Genomic DNA, 17,355 nt, shown 5'->3' on the forward strand with positions numbered 1-17,355 from the left:
CACTGACCCCCGTTTAGGCGGTCCTCAAGTGTACCTGGGCGGTGATGTAACCTGGATTTGGACCAGAATCATCAAATGCAGTAAATATTTGTGAAAAAAAAATCAACCAAAAACATACCAGAGAATGATAACCACTGTGGGAGGAATGGAACATATTAAAACATGGGAACATTCATTATTAGCCCACATAAAATGTGAATTCCAATAAAATTTTGATGCAAGCCCAATGACCAATTATTCACATGAAATGAACAGAAAAAAACATTTTTTAAAACCTACAGTAGTTGGTAATGTTTCCTGTACAGTTCAGTAAAAGTTTCATGATGGCAACGGGTTCAGCTTGGAAAGAATTTAATAAGTCCAGGCAATTTCCAACGGGAAAATGGGTTTTGAAATTATAATAACTTGGAAGTCGAGCATCATCCGGCAGTAGATATTTGGTTCCACGGTAACAATATTGAGCATGGCCTCAGAGTCAATTTCATTGCGCCAAAGCAGTGAAATGTGCTTTGAAGTGTAGGATGACAGTAAGAACAATAACGCATGACTGTACATGACTGATCTAAGATTCAAGATGACACTTGAGTAAAGAGATTTGCATCTCAGCCTGGGTCTTTTTGATGAGGAGTTGGATCGTCGTCCTGTTCCGGGCTTCTTCTCTCAATGGACTCGTCTTTCGTGATGACTGTCAATTGTGCATCGGTGTCAATTTGACTGATTGGTTTGGTCGGTCCTGTGATTGGCAGGTGATCTGGCCAGGCCTTGCCACCACTTTCTGTCTTCATTCAGCTGAGAAGCGCTCAGTCATAATCTTGAACCTCGAAGAGTACAATGTGTTCCGAAGATCAAGATATACTCGATGTGTAACCGAGGGTCTTTATTTGTCCCTCCGCAGGAATTCCACTTATTGCATGAAGGTTTCCATGTCGTTAATCGTCGCAGAGAACGACACCAACAAGTGCTACAACTCCAACATGCGACGGATGGAGAAGGCTGAGCTCAGCAAGAGCAAAGACGTCGTGTGCCCTGACATTGACGACTACATTGAGTCCGGCAAAGAACCGGACATTACCTGGTACAAGGTGAGTGAGGCTAACATTTGAAAGGCCGTAGAATGGAAACTTTACTTTTTAACGATTTGTTGACAAATGGTCTCTAAAGTGCCTGCCCACACACAAAGTGTGGAATCGACCAGCCTTGCAAATCTTTTGTAATCTGCCTATTGTTAATGACATGGTGGGTAACGGGGGAGCTAATTTGCATAATAAGCACCCCCCACGCTGGGTTTGTCCAACCATGACAGGATCAGATCAACCCACATTCCCTACGGGTGCAATGCCATACTATCATGTCAAACATACAGGTTAGCAGAGCTGCAATGGGTTTGGTTGGATGCATAGATTAGCATTAGCTAGCTATTGGCTTTTGATAAGCAGTACACACTAAATACACACAAAGAGCAGTAGTGGTGGGGCCATATTTATGGATTGGCACAATGCAGTTTATGACTGCACACTCTGTGCTATGCTATCTCGAGTACAAGCCACTGAAGCCCAAGGCGTACGGTTCACTCAGGTCATCATTATATAACAACTACCATATTTGTTTATTGGCCCGGCAATATAAGGACTGCTACATACAGTCGCTTGCTTGCCTGAGACAGAGACGGCCCCTAAAAACAGGCGGCATTGAGTGAATCAAGAAATATCGGGTGCATAATGTCCTATAATAACTGATCCTTTGTGTATTTTGGGCGAAGAAAGTACGTCAGAGATGTTATTACCACGCTTGGGACATTTTCGAAGTTGTTAAAAATATGCATGTCTCACCTAAGGCCAATCCAGCAGTGCGGTGCGAGAAACATGGAAGAGGATTCGGTTTATACTCTTGAGAAACATTTCGAAAAGATTAATTGGTTTGTTTTCATCAAATTTTGTCTCTGAAAATGTTATTCAAATTGACTTTCCAGATCAGTTAAGCAGATTATGACTGGATGCAAATCACTGCGATCTATCATGTACTGTGTCACGGTGCGTTTCGAAGGGAGTAAGAGATGGAAAGAACACAAAGGCGGGGCAAATGATGCCATGTTATCCACTGCCCTGTGGAACAAGTGGGCGTCCCTACAAGGAAGTGCCAGCTTGCTCCTTTCCTCGGTTCTCGCCTCTCCCTGGTTTGGCAATGCTTGCGGACAGCGCAGAGCACCCTCGGTGAAGGGTTCAGGCCAGAGTAATCACAGGCAGATCAGCAGTAGATTAGGTGGACAGCCACAACCTCTAGGTTTTTCCAGAATTCAATTACCTTGCAGGTAATGACAGTGAGCGCTGGAAACTGGAGTTATTTGGACCACTGCGGGGCCACCGTGATTGAATTCGAAGAATGCCGGGAGCAACGTAGAAATGGAATCCACAGAGCCATCGTTGTCCTAGCCTGAATGCATAAGATCTTGTCTCGGTCACATAAAATGTGTACACATGCACAGACAAAGCACACAAAAAGCATTTGTGGTCCTTTGCCACTCGAATTGCTCTTAAAGGATAGTTAAGCATTTATTAACATTTCGGTTTGGGGTTTTTTTTCAATCCCCATCCATCTCCATTTACTAACCCACGTATCTTCATATGGGTCACGGACAAGGAGGAATCTAGAATGCGCTAGAACCGTTACAGTTGAACTTATTTTGTCATAAACATTTAAATGCATATCCCCAACTGCGTTCCGGAGGTCGACTGCTTAGCGCCTCACAGTGCAGAGGTGCAGGGTTGTGGTGCTAAATTGTCCCTAAGTGTGAGTGTGGATGGTTTTTTGTCTACGCGTAATTGGCTAACAGCCAGTTGAGGGTGTCCCCCATCTACTGCCCGAAAACAGCAGGGATAGGCTCCAGCACGCCTTCGACGCTCATGAGGATAAATGGATTAGAAAATGGATGGATGAATCTGCAACTGTTCGAGATTTCTGTATATTTTGCACGACTTCCTCAAAGTGAGCTGACCGGCACAATCCACAACAGGTGTTCCATTCATGAAGGGAATCTCATTCAGTAGCAGCTGTTTTCAGACCCTTTTTTTACCCTAAAAGACACCTAAATATGTCTCAGGGTGGTAATGATTATGAGTTGATATTTAAACCGTCCTCTCCATTAATTAATTCTTAATTTTTCGACCAAACTGACTGGATCAAGAATATCTCATCAGATTCTTAGCGTGAAGTGACCAAGGTCTCAGAGTGTCACCGGGTGTCATCGGCAGCATATAACAGAAATAAAGAGAAACGCGAAGCGTCACAGAAAGGCGTACGAGTACCGGGTAGTCATCCTAAGAAATGTTTAGGGATTAAACACCGGTTGTGAATTTTGTCTCCACCGTGTGATGTGCTTAGCTGAAGCCCTCAGTGGAACCAGATTATGCTGTAATTCCCAGGAATGTCATCCGAAGCAGTGGCGTGCCAGCATCATCCAGAAGAGAGACATTCTGTCTTTCCAGGAGGTGAAGGAAGACGACATTGGAAATTACACCTGCGAGGTCCAGTTTGCCGGCTTTGTGGTCAGGAGGACGACAGAACTCGCCGTGACCGGTAAGAGGTGCTCGGAGTGACGAAAAGGCGCGTCTGGAGTCGGAGGCTTGGGGAAGTGTGGCTAATGTTGGATGAATCGGCTTCAGTCGTTTGCGCTGGAGGTGTATTTGTGGCAATGAATTGATGGCAAACACACAACATGCACACCGCTGAGCACTGCTGCAATATCCCGCTGCTGCACTAATTGCTTCGGGAGGCTGGGGCCTAGCCCGCTACCACGTTTCTGCTTCCTTTTCCACCTCAGCGCTTTCCAGTCAGTCTATTGGCAGTCAAATACTGTACTTAAGGGGTACTAGGTTAAACACACACACTCAAGCACACACACGTGGAGAGCGCAAAGGCCAAGGTGAGGGGATTCATTGCGCCCTTGATCTGCTGTAGTGCTGTCAGTCTCCTTCCCCTGGTCTAAATTTCATATCCTTGATTGTCGTCTTCGCATTGGAGTTCATGCTCCAACACTATTTGGTCATTTGTGGGATTATTTTTAATGCACGTGGCCTTTTTAAATGTGCCAGAAAAAAAATGACATTTTTTTCTAAATAATGGAATACTATAATAAATTAAGACAACAATGAAACTCCTCTACATCGAAACCTACATGGGCGGAAATACCCCCTAGTGTGAAAAAATGTTCATGCATGAAAGCCATTCCCACATTTCTGCCCCCCCCCCTATGATGGAAAGTCCCCCTCTTCCATGATACAAAATAATTTTTCTCTGCTCTTGGCTTGCAATGAGGTTCACGACAACAAAAACAAGCCTTCCTCAAAAAGTCTAATCCAAATTGATGTAAGTGAAAGTAAATGCATGTCGTAAATTTCGCAATTTCTTTCCTTTTGTTTTCTTTCTATGCTGGCTATATGAAGTGTCAAATAAGTGTATGCTCATACTTATGCAGTATTGGAATAAAAATAAAAAGTCCACATATGCGTTGTTGTTTGCTCGTGTTCATGTCTGATATGAAATTTGCTACAGTGAAAAGTCCCCTGTTGTGAAAAATTTCTTGCTGCAAACATGATTTCGTTGTAGAGGTGTTTCACTGTATTGAGAAAATGTACTGAGGAAAAAATCGGTAAATTAATCAATATTGCATCAGTAAAATAGATATCAACAATATCCCGACTCAGAAAAATTTCAAGCTTTCGTAATGCATTCTAAATTTTACATTTGAACTTCCTTCAACCCTCTGAAAACCTTTGAATGCACATACACCAACTGCTCCGTGTTTCAATACTTTTTGCACAACCGGCTGTCTTGTAACAAGGAGCTGCAAATTTGCCGTTCACATTTCCACATGATGAGACAGAGGCAACACTTTTGCGATTGATCATCAGTCCGCTTACATCGTGAGGCTTCAAACGGGATTTTCTCAGAGGGGAGTGAGCCGAGAGAGCCATCAACATGTTGCTACAGATCGGCTGGCAGAGTTTTTCTTTTTTTTTTTTTTCAACCCTTTCAGGGGCATCAGTTACTACAGTGGACAGCTTATCATGTTATCAAGTTACAGGGTGCACGAGAGGCTTAATCCCCCGTGTACTTCAAGGATAAAGAATCCAGCGTTCACGTCACCAAGCCAACTCTTTGTTGCTCGTCTGTTTAATGAACATGCTTGTTTCCCCGAGGGCCTTGAGTGAGTCTGACGTCCGCGTTCGTTCATCACTGATGGCTATCATAAAATCTTTATTCAGCTATAAATATACTCCATCATTCAATTTAATGATACTGTACGAGACCGTCAAAGGAGGTCAGAGAAAAGATTAAGCCATTTTCTTTTCATTCAAGGGGCCGATCTGTACGGTGACATTGAATTTTGGAGAAAATCATGCAAAAGTTAAATCCTAAATTTCACAACATAAGAATATTGGTCCCCGTTTCATTGGAAACATGCATCTGTGTTCCCCTGGTTGTTTTTATTCTATTTAAAGCAACAAATTATCTAGAACCCAGCCATTGAATTCAACCGCCCATTGTTTTTAATATCCTATCCCCTCGTTTCATGCATCACGCCTCTGTGGCCGTATGCACACCTAGAAGCGCACAAGATAAGTAATAAGTCATCAAATTAGGGGAGGTAATTACATGTGACACCCTTGTGCTTGAATGCATCACCAGGTTGATGTGGGGGTCCCATTATTGCTTCTTTTCTCGCAACACAAGAAATAATTAACACTGAGGTGTGCATCCCTGACAAAATCAACTCAGTGAATCACTCAGAGTTATTAATTATTCAGCATGTTGAAAAACCATTGTTTGTATGGGGTCCTTTTTATTTTTCCTTTCTCACAAAAATACTGGAACATCGAGGGTCAATCTCGCTGAAGTGGGATTTTCAGACTTTCTGCCCCAACCCCAAAGGAAAAAATGGAAAAACTGAAAAAAAATTATCGATTACATGGTCAAACAACATAAATGCTACAAATAATGTTCTTTTTGCGGAAGAGTGGGAAAAAATCGCAAAATGGGGAGTCAAAGAGTTGTTGAACAAAAAATGAAGACATAAAAACAATAAAAGTAATAACTTCTACTTTTAACTTCACAAATCGATAACCAACTCCTAAATATAAAGAGACATTAAACACTGTAAAACAAATGAAACTCTCACAAAGGCGTATTAAGAAAATAACAATTCACATATTCTCTCCACTTCACCCCCCCCCAACCAAAGAAAAAGCCAAAGAAAAATGAAACAAGAGTGATTTTATATGCCTCTCTAAACTAAGATCTTGTGAGCTAAATTGACATCTCGTGTGAAATCACTCGCGAAGGCGTTTCTAACTCGGGAAATTCGGAAACATCCCAAGCAAAAGTCCAAATAGCGTCAGAGGACTTAGGGCTACTCTTTTCGATACCTCGAGAGGATGAAGGAGCTTGTTAAGTTAAAGTGATCTTAAATCGAGAGCCACGGACGCTTGTCTTTGCTTTAACCCTCAGTGTGACGACGATGCTAAACGGCCCCAGCATTAGAAGCCATAGCACAGCCATCATCCGAGCCCAGGTCAGGCTTGTAATCGAGGTTAACTATGGGTAGAGACACAGGCTCATTCAGATCAGGCAGATCCGCGAGACCCTTAATCAAGCGCCCGTGCTACTCGGGTTAATGGAAATGTAAAAGAAACGGAGTTGCCTTTCACTTGTTTAACGTTGTCTCATTTCACGTCTTCTTATCGCACATTGTGAACTGTGCTAATGGAGTGCATCGATAATTCTGCGGAACCTGTATATTCTCACGCCCTTGTGTAAACTGACCACAACGCTCCGGAACATTGCGCTCACAGGCCACAGGAAACCACCGAGAGGAATGTTGGCGTCTTTTAGTCGGTCAGCACCTCAATTCAACGAGTATCTACAGAGGTATTGAGATTTGTGTTGAGATTTTCCCCTATGTACAGAAATGTAGTAAACATTCTAAAACCAGGGTGAAAAAAATGTTAAATCTGTAAATGTATTGGGGAAAAAAATGGTACAATTGACATCTCAGATTGGTCTTAACCAGCAAAACGGCAATATAACATTTTGTTTTGTTATTTGTGAAGTAAAAAGTTATGTGATGTTTATTTCTTTATATAATTGTTAAATAAAAACAAAAGCTGCCTGAAAGGGCCACCGTGCTGGACTTTAAGACACGCATGATCTAGATTTGCTTTTCCTCAGGTTTTGGCTAGCGGATACCACTGTAGAAGAAAAATGAGACAACAACCGTAGAATTTGCAAATCTGACTATGCTAGTAAGACTTCAGGTCAGTGAGCATCTAAACCCAAATGTACACAAAAGTATTACATAACAAAAAAAAAAACACAATTATTTTAATAGATTGATGAGCGAATTTGCCCGTTTCTTCATGTCAGTGTCACTTTGTCTATTGTGTCAAGATTGTTGTTCGTGTCTTTGCCACTTAGCACTTAGCACATGTACATTATCAAATTGCTAGCATAGCTGGTTACCGTGATACGGAGAAAACAAACACGATTCAAACTCCCAAATGGCGGACAAGCAAACACTGATCATGTGATGGGGAAAAAAAAAAATCCAGTGTATGCAAGCGAATCAACGGTTCAATGGGCTGCGGTTCTTCTTGAGCTCAGTCCTCCGCAGCGTCACCAAGGCTACAATTTTGCTAACAGCTAATAAAAAAAAAATAATAATAATAAACACACTCTGATTTATGCGGCTGCCCCCTGCATTGTGTTGAGGTGGAAATAATATAGAGAGCGAGCGAGGGAAGGATAAAGAGAATGCGTGACTGATAACCCAAAAGTAGAAGAGCCATAGAAAGGCGGGAAAAAAAGGAAACGTTTGGTGATCCTGTATCTTATCGTTATTCCACGCCAGTGTTTTGCGGCAGAAAGCGTGTGTTCAAGACTATAAACACACTATTATCCTAGTGTTTATCACAGCGCACATTATCGTTTGCCTCCGTCGGACTTACTGTAATGGAGTCGTTTGGTTTGATGGATGCCTCAGGCGCCCCGTTCTATTCGAGCTCCTCGCTCCCTCCTCCACTCCATTCCGCTTTCTCGGCATTCACTCGCTGCACAAACACCTGCGCGTGGCGCGTTCACCGCGGGCTGCGAAAGCGCTGATTGGGGTTACAGCCCATGTAAATGTAGCCGTTTGGCGAAGGCGGATTGGAGCGGCGTGGGGCAAAACGAAATTGGGAGGAGGATCATATGCGCCTTGCATAGTTAGCGACTGGGCGTTAGCGTAATGCATTTGGAATCTATACATATAAATATCGTGAGAGGGGAACAGAACACGGTGGCTGCGGGTGTTTTGTTTGTTTGCATTCACGCTGTAAACACTCAACAGCCACAGCGTACATAGTAACAAGCTGGACGCAAAATAAAAGTCGATTCTTGACAACGGGCCTCGGGCAAAGAAATCACATGGGCTTGATGATAAAACACCCAATGCTTGACTTCCAAGACATTCTCATTTGTAAACAAACGTTCTATCGGAATTATTCATTCATTCATTCATTCATTCATCTTCCGAGCCGCTTGATCCTCACTAGGGTCGCGGGGGGTGCTGGAGCCTATCCCAGCCGTCTCCGGGCAGTAGGCGGGGGACACCCTGAATCGGTTGCCAGCCAATCGCAGGGCACACAGAGACGAACAACCATTCGCACCCACACTCACAACTAGGGACAATTTAGAGTGTTCAATCAGCCTGCCATGCATGTTTTTGGAATGTGGGAGGAAACCGGAGCACCCGGAGAAAACCCACGCAGGCCCGGGGAGGACATGCAAACTCCACACAGGGAGGTCGGAGCTGGAATCGAACCCGGTACCTCTGCACTGTGAAGCCGACGTGCTAACCACTGGACTACCGGGCCGCCTTCTATCGGAATTAGTTGTGGTAAATTCTGCCCAAATTGAAACTTTTTCAGGCACGCTGTCCAACTTTTACAATCCTGTAATTAAAAAACAAAAAATGGCAGACCGCTGGAAAATCAAGTTCAACTACTTTGAAGACGCATGTCAGCTAACGTATATGAGAGCCATAGAGAGTACATAATCTTTTTTTTTCCCCGTTCATTTCGTATGGCTGAGCTAAATGCTATATGGGTTCGCATAAATTAATAATCATCATCATAATAATGCATTTAAGTGGCCTTATTATATTGACTTTCCAAACCTTTTCCTACGCCTTAATAGTGTCCATTTCTGTATCGGTGGTTCTCATCGCATCATTTCATCTTTGCCGTCACTGCTACCATTCTGTGGTTATATTGCTCACTGAGCTGAAGTTTCATGAGATGAACTGACATTTGAATTTGACGAGGTGCGTCCGCGTGTGCGTGCGTTTTGTACGTACGTGTGTGCGGAGGTGACCCAGGACATTGCTTCGTTGCTGTGAAAGGCTGCTTTCCGCTATTGGGTCACCTTAAAAAGCGCAATCGCTCCATATGACCTTATAAAACCTGCATGTGGATGAATGACGTTCTGACGGAGGTAGCGGAGGGAAATATTATGTGGGCTAGCGAACGAAAGAAGAACCCACATGGCTGATCCAGGGGCCAATGAATGGCTGGCCGGATGGACGGAGAGCAAGTGGCTCGCACTGATATGACGGCGGCGAGCAAGATAAGACGTGCAGAGTGAGAGAAGCCAGATTGGTTTGCTCTTGAGTGAAATCTTTTCCAACTCTGTCTATATGACATGTGAACACAAGGTTGAACGTACCCGTGGGCCAAAGGATGATACCATCGCACCTGAGATATTTTAAGTTCCATTCGCCCGGGCAGGAAGTTGATTTATCCTTCACTTTCACACAAAGACTAAGCTCACATACAGGATGAGCAAATGAAAATCACACCCGTGCAATTTGTTTGCGGTGTACGTTTGGGCTATCCTTCGAGACTTTGCACTTTGAGCTGAATGTAAGCTACTTGAACGCGGGGTTAAATGTCTTCTGGTTGTGGACAAATGAGGGACTGTCTGCTCAAAAGAGCCATTCGAATTAGCAAGACGGGCAAGCATTCCTCACTAAAATATCATATCTTGATTTGGTGTGGCATCCAATGACAGACATGAAATATCACATATTTGGTCCCCATATTTGATCGTAATTCACTTTTCACGCCCCAGCTTGATTACAGCCACACTATTCACGCTCACACTCACATTTAGGGACAATTTGAAGTGTTTCATCAACCTGTCTTGCACTTTTTTGGGGAATGTGGGATGAAGCGGGAGTACCCAGAGAAAACCCATGCAAGCACAGGGAGAATGTGCAAACTTCACACAGGAAGGTCAGAGCCGGAATCGAACCCTGCACCTCTGCACTGTGAGGCCGACGTGCTAACCAGTCACCCCCACCGTGCCGTACACCGTACAAAATCCACTTGTTGCTGAAGCTTACCCTTAATTCATGAATATTACTAAATGTATAACTAAATTGCCGACTATATTATTGCTATGATGATGATGATGATAATGATAATGAACTACACAAACATTTATTCTCAGCTCAAGGGAAACCTAAAATCTTTTATTAACCTAAGAGGCGGGTTTTTCAATAAATCACACTGACTGTAGTGGGCATTCAATGCATAGTTGGCTTATTCATGTTTTCGTGGAATGAAATCGCTTTTATTGAATGGAATCAAATATATAGTCAATGAGCATGCAGAGCAACGAAATCCACTTAACACTTCCAAACCATCCAAGAGACAAAAAAAATATATATATATTCCCAAGCTTTGCTTCTTGAAAGGGACAGGCACAGTACGGGATCGGGAAAAAAAAAACGCAGCAGCCACATGGATAGGGGACGTGCACAAGACCGACTCAAAATACTTTTGGGTAGTGTTTGGGTGGGAGCAGATGTCATAGTCCAGACACATTGGGGAGGGGGCGAGTAGAGGCTTTGAAAGCGCACCTCAACAGAGCACCTGGACTATCACTAGGAGAAGGAAAATATTGACCTTGTGTGATGTGCGGCTCCACACGATTGAATACGCTTTGATTCCACGAGGAAAGGACGGCGTCGATCGTCAAAGTGTTTTTTTTTCTTCCTTTTTTTCGCTGTGTATGGTGGAGTACAACGGCTCATTAGTTTGGGGTCAACTTTGGCTCTTGGCCCGCCCCCCCTCCCCCCTCCCCAAGCCAATCTTTGTGTGTGCGTGTCCTCTCCGCCCCCCCCCCTTTTCTCTTAAGTGTTCTCCGATTCGCTCCATCACCGTCCACATCTGTCCTCCTCGGCTCCGAGCTCACATTGTTTTAATTCAATTAAAACTGACATCAATCTGCATGTGACGAATGAAATTTACATCCCCCACAATTAATCTTGGCTGACCTACCCTGCTCCGCCCACGCTGCCACCCTTTCTCCCCCCCCCCCCCCCCCCCCCCCCGTCTTATAATCATTATCAAGCGGCTAGAGAGCCGCCGCTGGAGCACGGATGAAAATTAACATCACAATTCTGTCTTTTGAAGTTTTTTTTTCTTTTCCCCTCCCCCATTTTTTTTTCTTTAAAGGGTGCGCGGGTTCAATTAAGAAACTTTTTTTTTTTTCCCCCAATGCGAAGAATGTTCCATCGGGAGCTCTCTGGGACATTTCCCACTTTGCCTGAAGGTCATTTTGTGCACCGTAACGCCGCAAGCAGGAATGGGCGGAATTACATATTAGGTGTGACACTGGTGCTCTCAGGCCTGAGATTACATTTGAGATGTTTATGTGATAAATATGCACATAGCAGCCATCCCGTGTGCGTGTCACTATGGAAGGTCACGGGTATGGGAAGTGTCCCCCTATATGGAACAAAATGCAGAATATAAGCAACATGATTATAAAGAAAAGGTCGAGTCGACTCGATGTGCTCGACTTGGCGAAGAGGAACAAATTTGAGACCTGCTGAGATTTTCGAAAGCCATTCAGCATTCGGTTTAAAGACAATTCAGCATAGAAATCTTCACATTCTTTGCAAAATGGGACTGCTTGGGGTATAATGTTGAAAAAATAAGAGATTACATCGGAGCATGGTTGTTTGCGACAATTTTACGACATTGTCGTTCTCCCCGGCCGCCATCTTGAAAAGTGTCTCTTGTGGAAAAGGTCTGCTATTTTGTAAACCGACAAGCGTGTGGACTAAAAAAAAAAATTATAGAGCAACTGAAATCTCATCCAGCAAGGAACTTCCACTTTCCAAAACGTGAAAATAATCCACTCCGTAATGCGCGTGAATGCCCAAATTGTGGGGATGAACAAATAAAAGAATAACAATGATCAAGCGATCTGATTGGACGGGTTGTAATTGCCTTCAATCATCGTTTTAAAAAAACATTTTTTATGACCCTGCCTCTGATTTTTCGAATTTCCTGGCTGCGTTCTTTAGGCCCAGCAATGGTAGGGAGTGTGCGTCCTCGTATGATCTTTTAAAGGAGTTGGCCTCCCCTCCTAACCCCCACAACCCCCCCACCACCACCACCACCACCACCACTTTCCCCGTTTTCTTTGTCATAAAATGTAAATCATTCCCTCTGAGCTGACACCTTCTTGTAATGTCCTTATAAATCCGTTTTTTCGTTCTTATATAATGTGAATTCTGCCAGATTTACTCCGCCGGGCAGAAGACCACAAGCTTATACGGAATCGTTCTTTCCGGCGAGGTGTATGGCTGTTAAAACGCTTGAGACCGCCGCTGTCTCCTTTAAATGTTATCAGTGTTCGTGACATGCTCTGGCTTCCTACTCTGAAATTGTTTTTCTTGAAGGTCATATGCAAAAAGGGTGTAACCTCGCATGCCGCGTCAGCTTCCTTTCACAAAATTCTCTAGGCCTTGCGCGCACGGGAACCTTGTCACTCTCGCTCTGCTCACAACGCTAGCAGCATGGAAACTCTCTTTCTGCTGCTCTATACTCTCCAGCTTCCCAAAGACTTGGAAAGTGTATTCTGATGACCTTTTTCTTTGCACTGTAAACACAGAATTTGGTGGAGGCTCCCCTCCGAATGTGGGATTGTCCAATTTTTTTTAAAACGGTGGCTGATTGGTCAATCAGTGCATTCACACAAGCACTTTGTGTGCCGTGAACCTTCTCTGCAGAGCCCCCCCCCCCTTTTTTGTCTCTTTTCTTTAATTGTGACATCTTTAGACCTGCTAATTTGGAGCAGGTGGCTAATGCAGCGGAGGTTAACTAATTAGCTCCCGTTCATGACTCCAATTAGATGAGGAATGAAGCCGGGAGCCTTTGAGGAGTTGCAAATATCACATGAAAGCTTGAGAAAATAAGACAACCTCACTTCATTTCTACTGCCGGAAAAAGGGGGCGGGGGGGGGGGAGGCTGCCTGACTTATAGGAGTTTATTTTTCATTTATACTATATTCCCTGTTACATTTTATTCATTTGTTCAGGTGTGAGAGTATTCGCGATATGCTTCCGGAGCGGCGAGAAAACAATTTGACCTCCTTCAGATCTGGCTGACACACGAAACGGAAAGGGATTAGCCCTTATGGGTGGCGTAACCACACGATTAACCCTTGTGTGCTCCAAATTAAAAAGGCCTTAAGTTACGCATTTTACAATTTTTGTAATGATGTATTTTGTGTTATAAAAACATTTTTTTTTCTCAAACACTCAAATTGTTCAGAGGCATCTGTGCTATCCATACATGTATAGTTTTTATTAGTTCTTTGGGATTTTTTATTCTTTATTTTTTGCAAAAGGGAAAAAAAATTGTCTGGAGGTCCCAACCAAACCCTACTAACAATCCCGACCGGACGTGTTCATGTAAAATGCATTGGTTTGAAGCCTCTTGCAAAAAGGCAAACTCATTTGTGATCCTCTGACTCCACCTAAAGTTGCAAAATTGGAATGACCTCAACCCAACAATGTGGCATGCTTACGTCTGTCCAAGCGAAAACAAAGCGATTGACGTAAAAATCGCGTGAAATGCATTAGGTATACACATTAGCTTTAAGAATATGAATTATAATGGGTCTCTATGGTGCAAAATATGTAAATTGTGAAGATTAAGGCATCAAAACGTTTTTTTTATTATTGCTGCAATGCCTGAGAATTATCAGCCGGTGACGTCATGAAATTTAGGCCATTTTAGAACCCCTCCATAAGTTTCAGCTCTCTCGTGTTTTTCTGAATGCCTTTGCCTTTGATTCAAAGACATCATTTTACATTTATCGCAAGCGGTGCACTACGAGGGTTAAGTGTGAATGGTCGCTTGTTTCCACGGGCCGTGCCATTGGCTGACGGCGTGTCGTCTCTCACTCAAAGTCAGCCGGAATCGACGTGAATGACGGCAAACTCTCAAATGGTAATGCGTTAAATGGAACTGAATCAAGTACACCAACCCAAATTGTTGAATGCTTGTCAATGATGGAGAAATGCCGGGTTTTTTTTTGGGGGGGGGGGGGGGGGGGGGGTTGGTGTGCAGGAGTCATTGAAAGGTCTGTAGTCCACGCAGTGCCACTTCCACCGTAACCTTCATGTACCTACAGTGATTGTCGACATATCTTTGCTCATTTTTCGATTCTCTAATGAAGTCAAAATCCACGTGGGCCATTTTGACACGGAACGGGCGATGGCCTTTGTGTCTGAGATCTGGCTACAGCGCTGTTAATTGGCTTCTTACATACGCCGTCGACATCCTCCTCTTCCTCTTCCCCTTGTCTTTGTTCGCTCCCTCCACCTGCCTTTTGTCTAGCGGAGGAGATGCGCTTGCGGCGTGATGGTCTTCCTCTCGCTCCCCCTTTTTCGTAAGAGACGAAAAGGCTCGAGTTCAAACAGGAGGCTGAAATGAACGGTCACATTAATGCGAGTCCTGAAGAACAAACAGCGCTTTGGAAATGCCCCAATATCAATTAAAATATATGAAGGTACTCATTAACAGCCACAGAGGATAGAGTGTCGCACGTTACGGGCACAGGCTTTAATGGGCTAAATTAATTAAGGGCGGCAATAGGAGTGCATGAGTGCCTCTCTGCTCGTTTGTGCGCGCTTCTATTGGCGTGTCTCCAAATATATACCCAAGACTCGTCACCGCCGTGGTCTGTGCAGACGGATCTCTTACGAAGGCTGATATAAAGAAGCCATTTGCCATTCGGAACCTCGCGGTGACATAGATGACCTGGGCTGTTGTAAAGTTGTGTCACCTACGATATCGGAAGGAAAGAAATCACACACGGAAAAAAAAAAATACCAAGCCAAGATCTACTTTCCTGGAGTATTTAGTCGCAGTATTTTCGGTCAGGTTTGCGGGTTTCTGGGAGGGGATCGCGTTGGAATATTGTATCTACAGTACGTAATGCCTTAAAGAAAAACAGTTTTCTGACCAAAATTATTATAGTTGATGGAAACTAATTTTAAAAAACTGTAGCTGAAAAACTGAAATAAAATAAAAAACAAAAGTACTTTAAAGCACATTGAGTTGCAGAATTTACAATATAAATAAAGTTGCTAAAAGTTTTTTTTAAAACAACTGCACTTTACATATATATATTTTTATATGATAAAAATGTACTTAATTTTTGTCTTTGAGATTTCAGAGTTCATTTGAAGTTTATTTATTTTGGTATTGTTCACTTAAAGTTATGTTTATTATTTTACTTTGTTAACTGTTTTGTTAAGCGCTTTGTTACAGCTGCCACTGTTGTGAAAGCGCTATATGAATCAGCACGTATTGTATTGTATTGTAATGGTCTATTTTCTAGTCTCTCACTCGACAAATACTCCATATATTATTTTTAAAAATCTAACACTAAAACAAATAAAAATGAAAGAGAAACAAAGCATTTTCGAAAACACAAAAATGAACCAAAATCAACAAACCCGCTCTAAAAATGCATTCAAACCATGTGAAATTGAACAACAAACGTCAAAACGAAATGAAAACTAACTATAAAATGTATCAAATTACAAAATCCAAACCTATTCCAAGCCTGTCCCCAGCCGTTAGTTTGCTTTGACCTTGGTCAGGTTGCGCCACAGGAAATGGTCCAACTGCACTACACTACAAACAACATTTTATATCTTTGTGGAGCTATCTGTGTCAGTGATGTATCATGACAGCCAGAGCAATTAATTGCTCTTCCGCAGAAGGCAGAAGACGCTTCCAGGAATTAACCTACATTTCATGACATTTCTGTTTAGTGGCGTGCCTTGAGATGTTTTCTTGAGAAGCAACGGTTTGACCCTTTCAGCTTCAGCGGTTACTACAGTGGACGTCTCATCATGTTATCAGGTTACGGGGTGCATGAAAGGGTTAAACCACACTTGCCTCGAACTCGGCCCTCTTTTAGAGGACGGCTGTGCATCCGTGCATACATACTGAACGTGTATTTGGGTCACTATACGCAGGTGCACTGAATCGTATGATTTCTCGCCTGTATGCACCCTTCCGGCTATTTTCAACTCATTCTGTCACTGTCAGAGAACAAAAGTAATGACTGCGTTCCAGTCATTGTCGCTCGCGCCGCACGTCATGCTAAGCAAAGTCATGTCAATGTTAGCACAGCTCGGCTTCGCGTTTGGACGCGTTTGCGCGCCTGTTTGTTTTCCTACACCTGCGCATATCTCGGTGTGCGGCGTACAGTTTGTGTGCATCAGCGCGTGCCAGGCAGGCCAGCTGTAACAGCTGCAAAGGAAAAAAAAAAAGGGCATTGGCTCTGTTACACCTGTTCGTCCCCAAAGCCACGTTGTCACGTTGGGCTCTCGCAGGTCTGTTTGTGGCTCGTTGCCGCTCTCAGGCAGGCACACGCCTGTCTCCCATCAGCCTGGGAGTTGTCTAAAAAGAACTGGCATAGGCAACTCTCGTCCCGTGTCTCCATTTTTAATACGCGGGAGGGGATTGACGAGTGTGGTTGAATGTCGCTTATGTTCGATCTTCTTCTCGCGGCAATCCTTCGAGATGATTCGTTGACAATAGCTGAGCTCCCAAAGCGCTTTGTAGCTTATTTCACCGCTGTTCCAAAATGTGAGGTAAGCCCGCTGAATTGGATTCAAGACTTGGCCGACTTTCAATTCGGTCCGATTTTGAAATGTTTTTTTTTTTTACCCCTCTGTGAGGATACAAGTAAAATCAAGTAAAGTCTTCAGTCAAACTCTCAGCATCCTAAATCGTGTATTATTGTACGGGCAATGTTTCAGTGACATTATAATATTCCAAACTGTCATTTAAAAAAAAAAATGAACCACTGAAATATGAGCCATCAAAACAATCAAATGTGAACAAACCTTTTATTATTATTATTATTTGTGAGAGTAAAAATAGTAAAAAAAAAAGACTCCAGCTTGGTACCTGTGTTGTTTACATTCCATTTGCTTTCAA

At 43.3% G+C, this 17,355-nt stretch overlaps 1 protein-coding gene across 6 annotated transcripts in view; it reads left to right on the forward strand.

Annotated features, from left to right (window-relative positions):
- Positions 1–17,355, forward strand: part of il1rapl1a (interleukin 1 receptor accessory protein-like 1a) — a 193,700-nt gene that overhangs the window by 106,848 nt on the left and 69,497 nt on the right. For all 6 annotated transcript variants that reach the window (XM_052082247.1, XM_052082246.1, XM_052082248.1 and 3 more), the window contains 2 exons: positions 896–1,082; positions 3,420–3,573. In XM_052082247.1, coding sequence (XP_051938207.1) covers positions 896–1,082; positions 3,420–3,573 — 341 coding nt within the window. The remainder of the gene's footprint in view (positions 1–895; positions 1,083–3,419; positions 3,574–17,355) is intronic.

The sequence above is a fragment of the Hippocampus zosterae genome, chromosome 12, assembly GCF_025434085.1.
Source record: "Hippocampus zosterae strain Florida chromosome 12, ASM2543408v3, whole genome shotgun sequence".
In the NCBI taxonomy this organism is placed as follows: domain Eukaryota; kingdom Metazoa; phylum Chordata; class Actinopteri; order Syngnathiformes; family Syngnathidae; genus Hippocampus; species Hippocampus zosterae.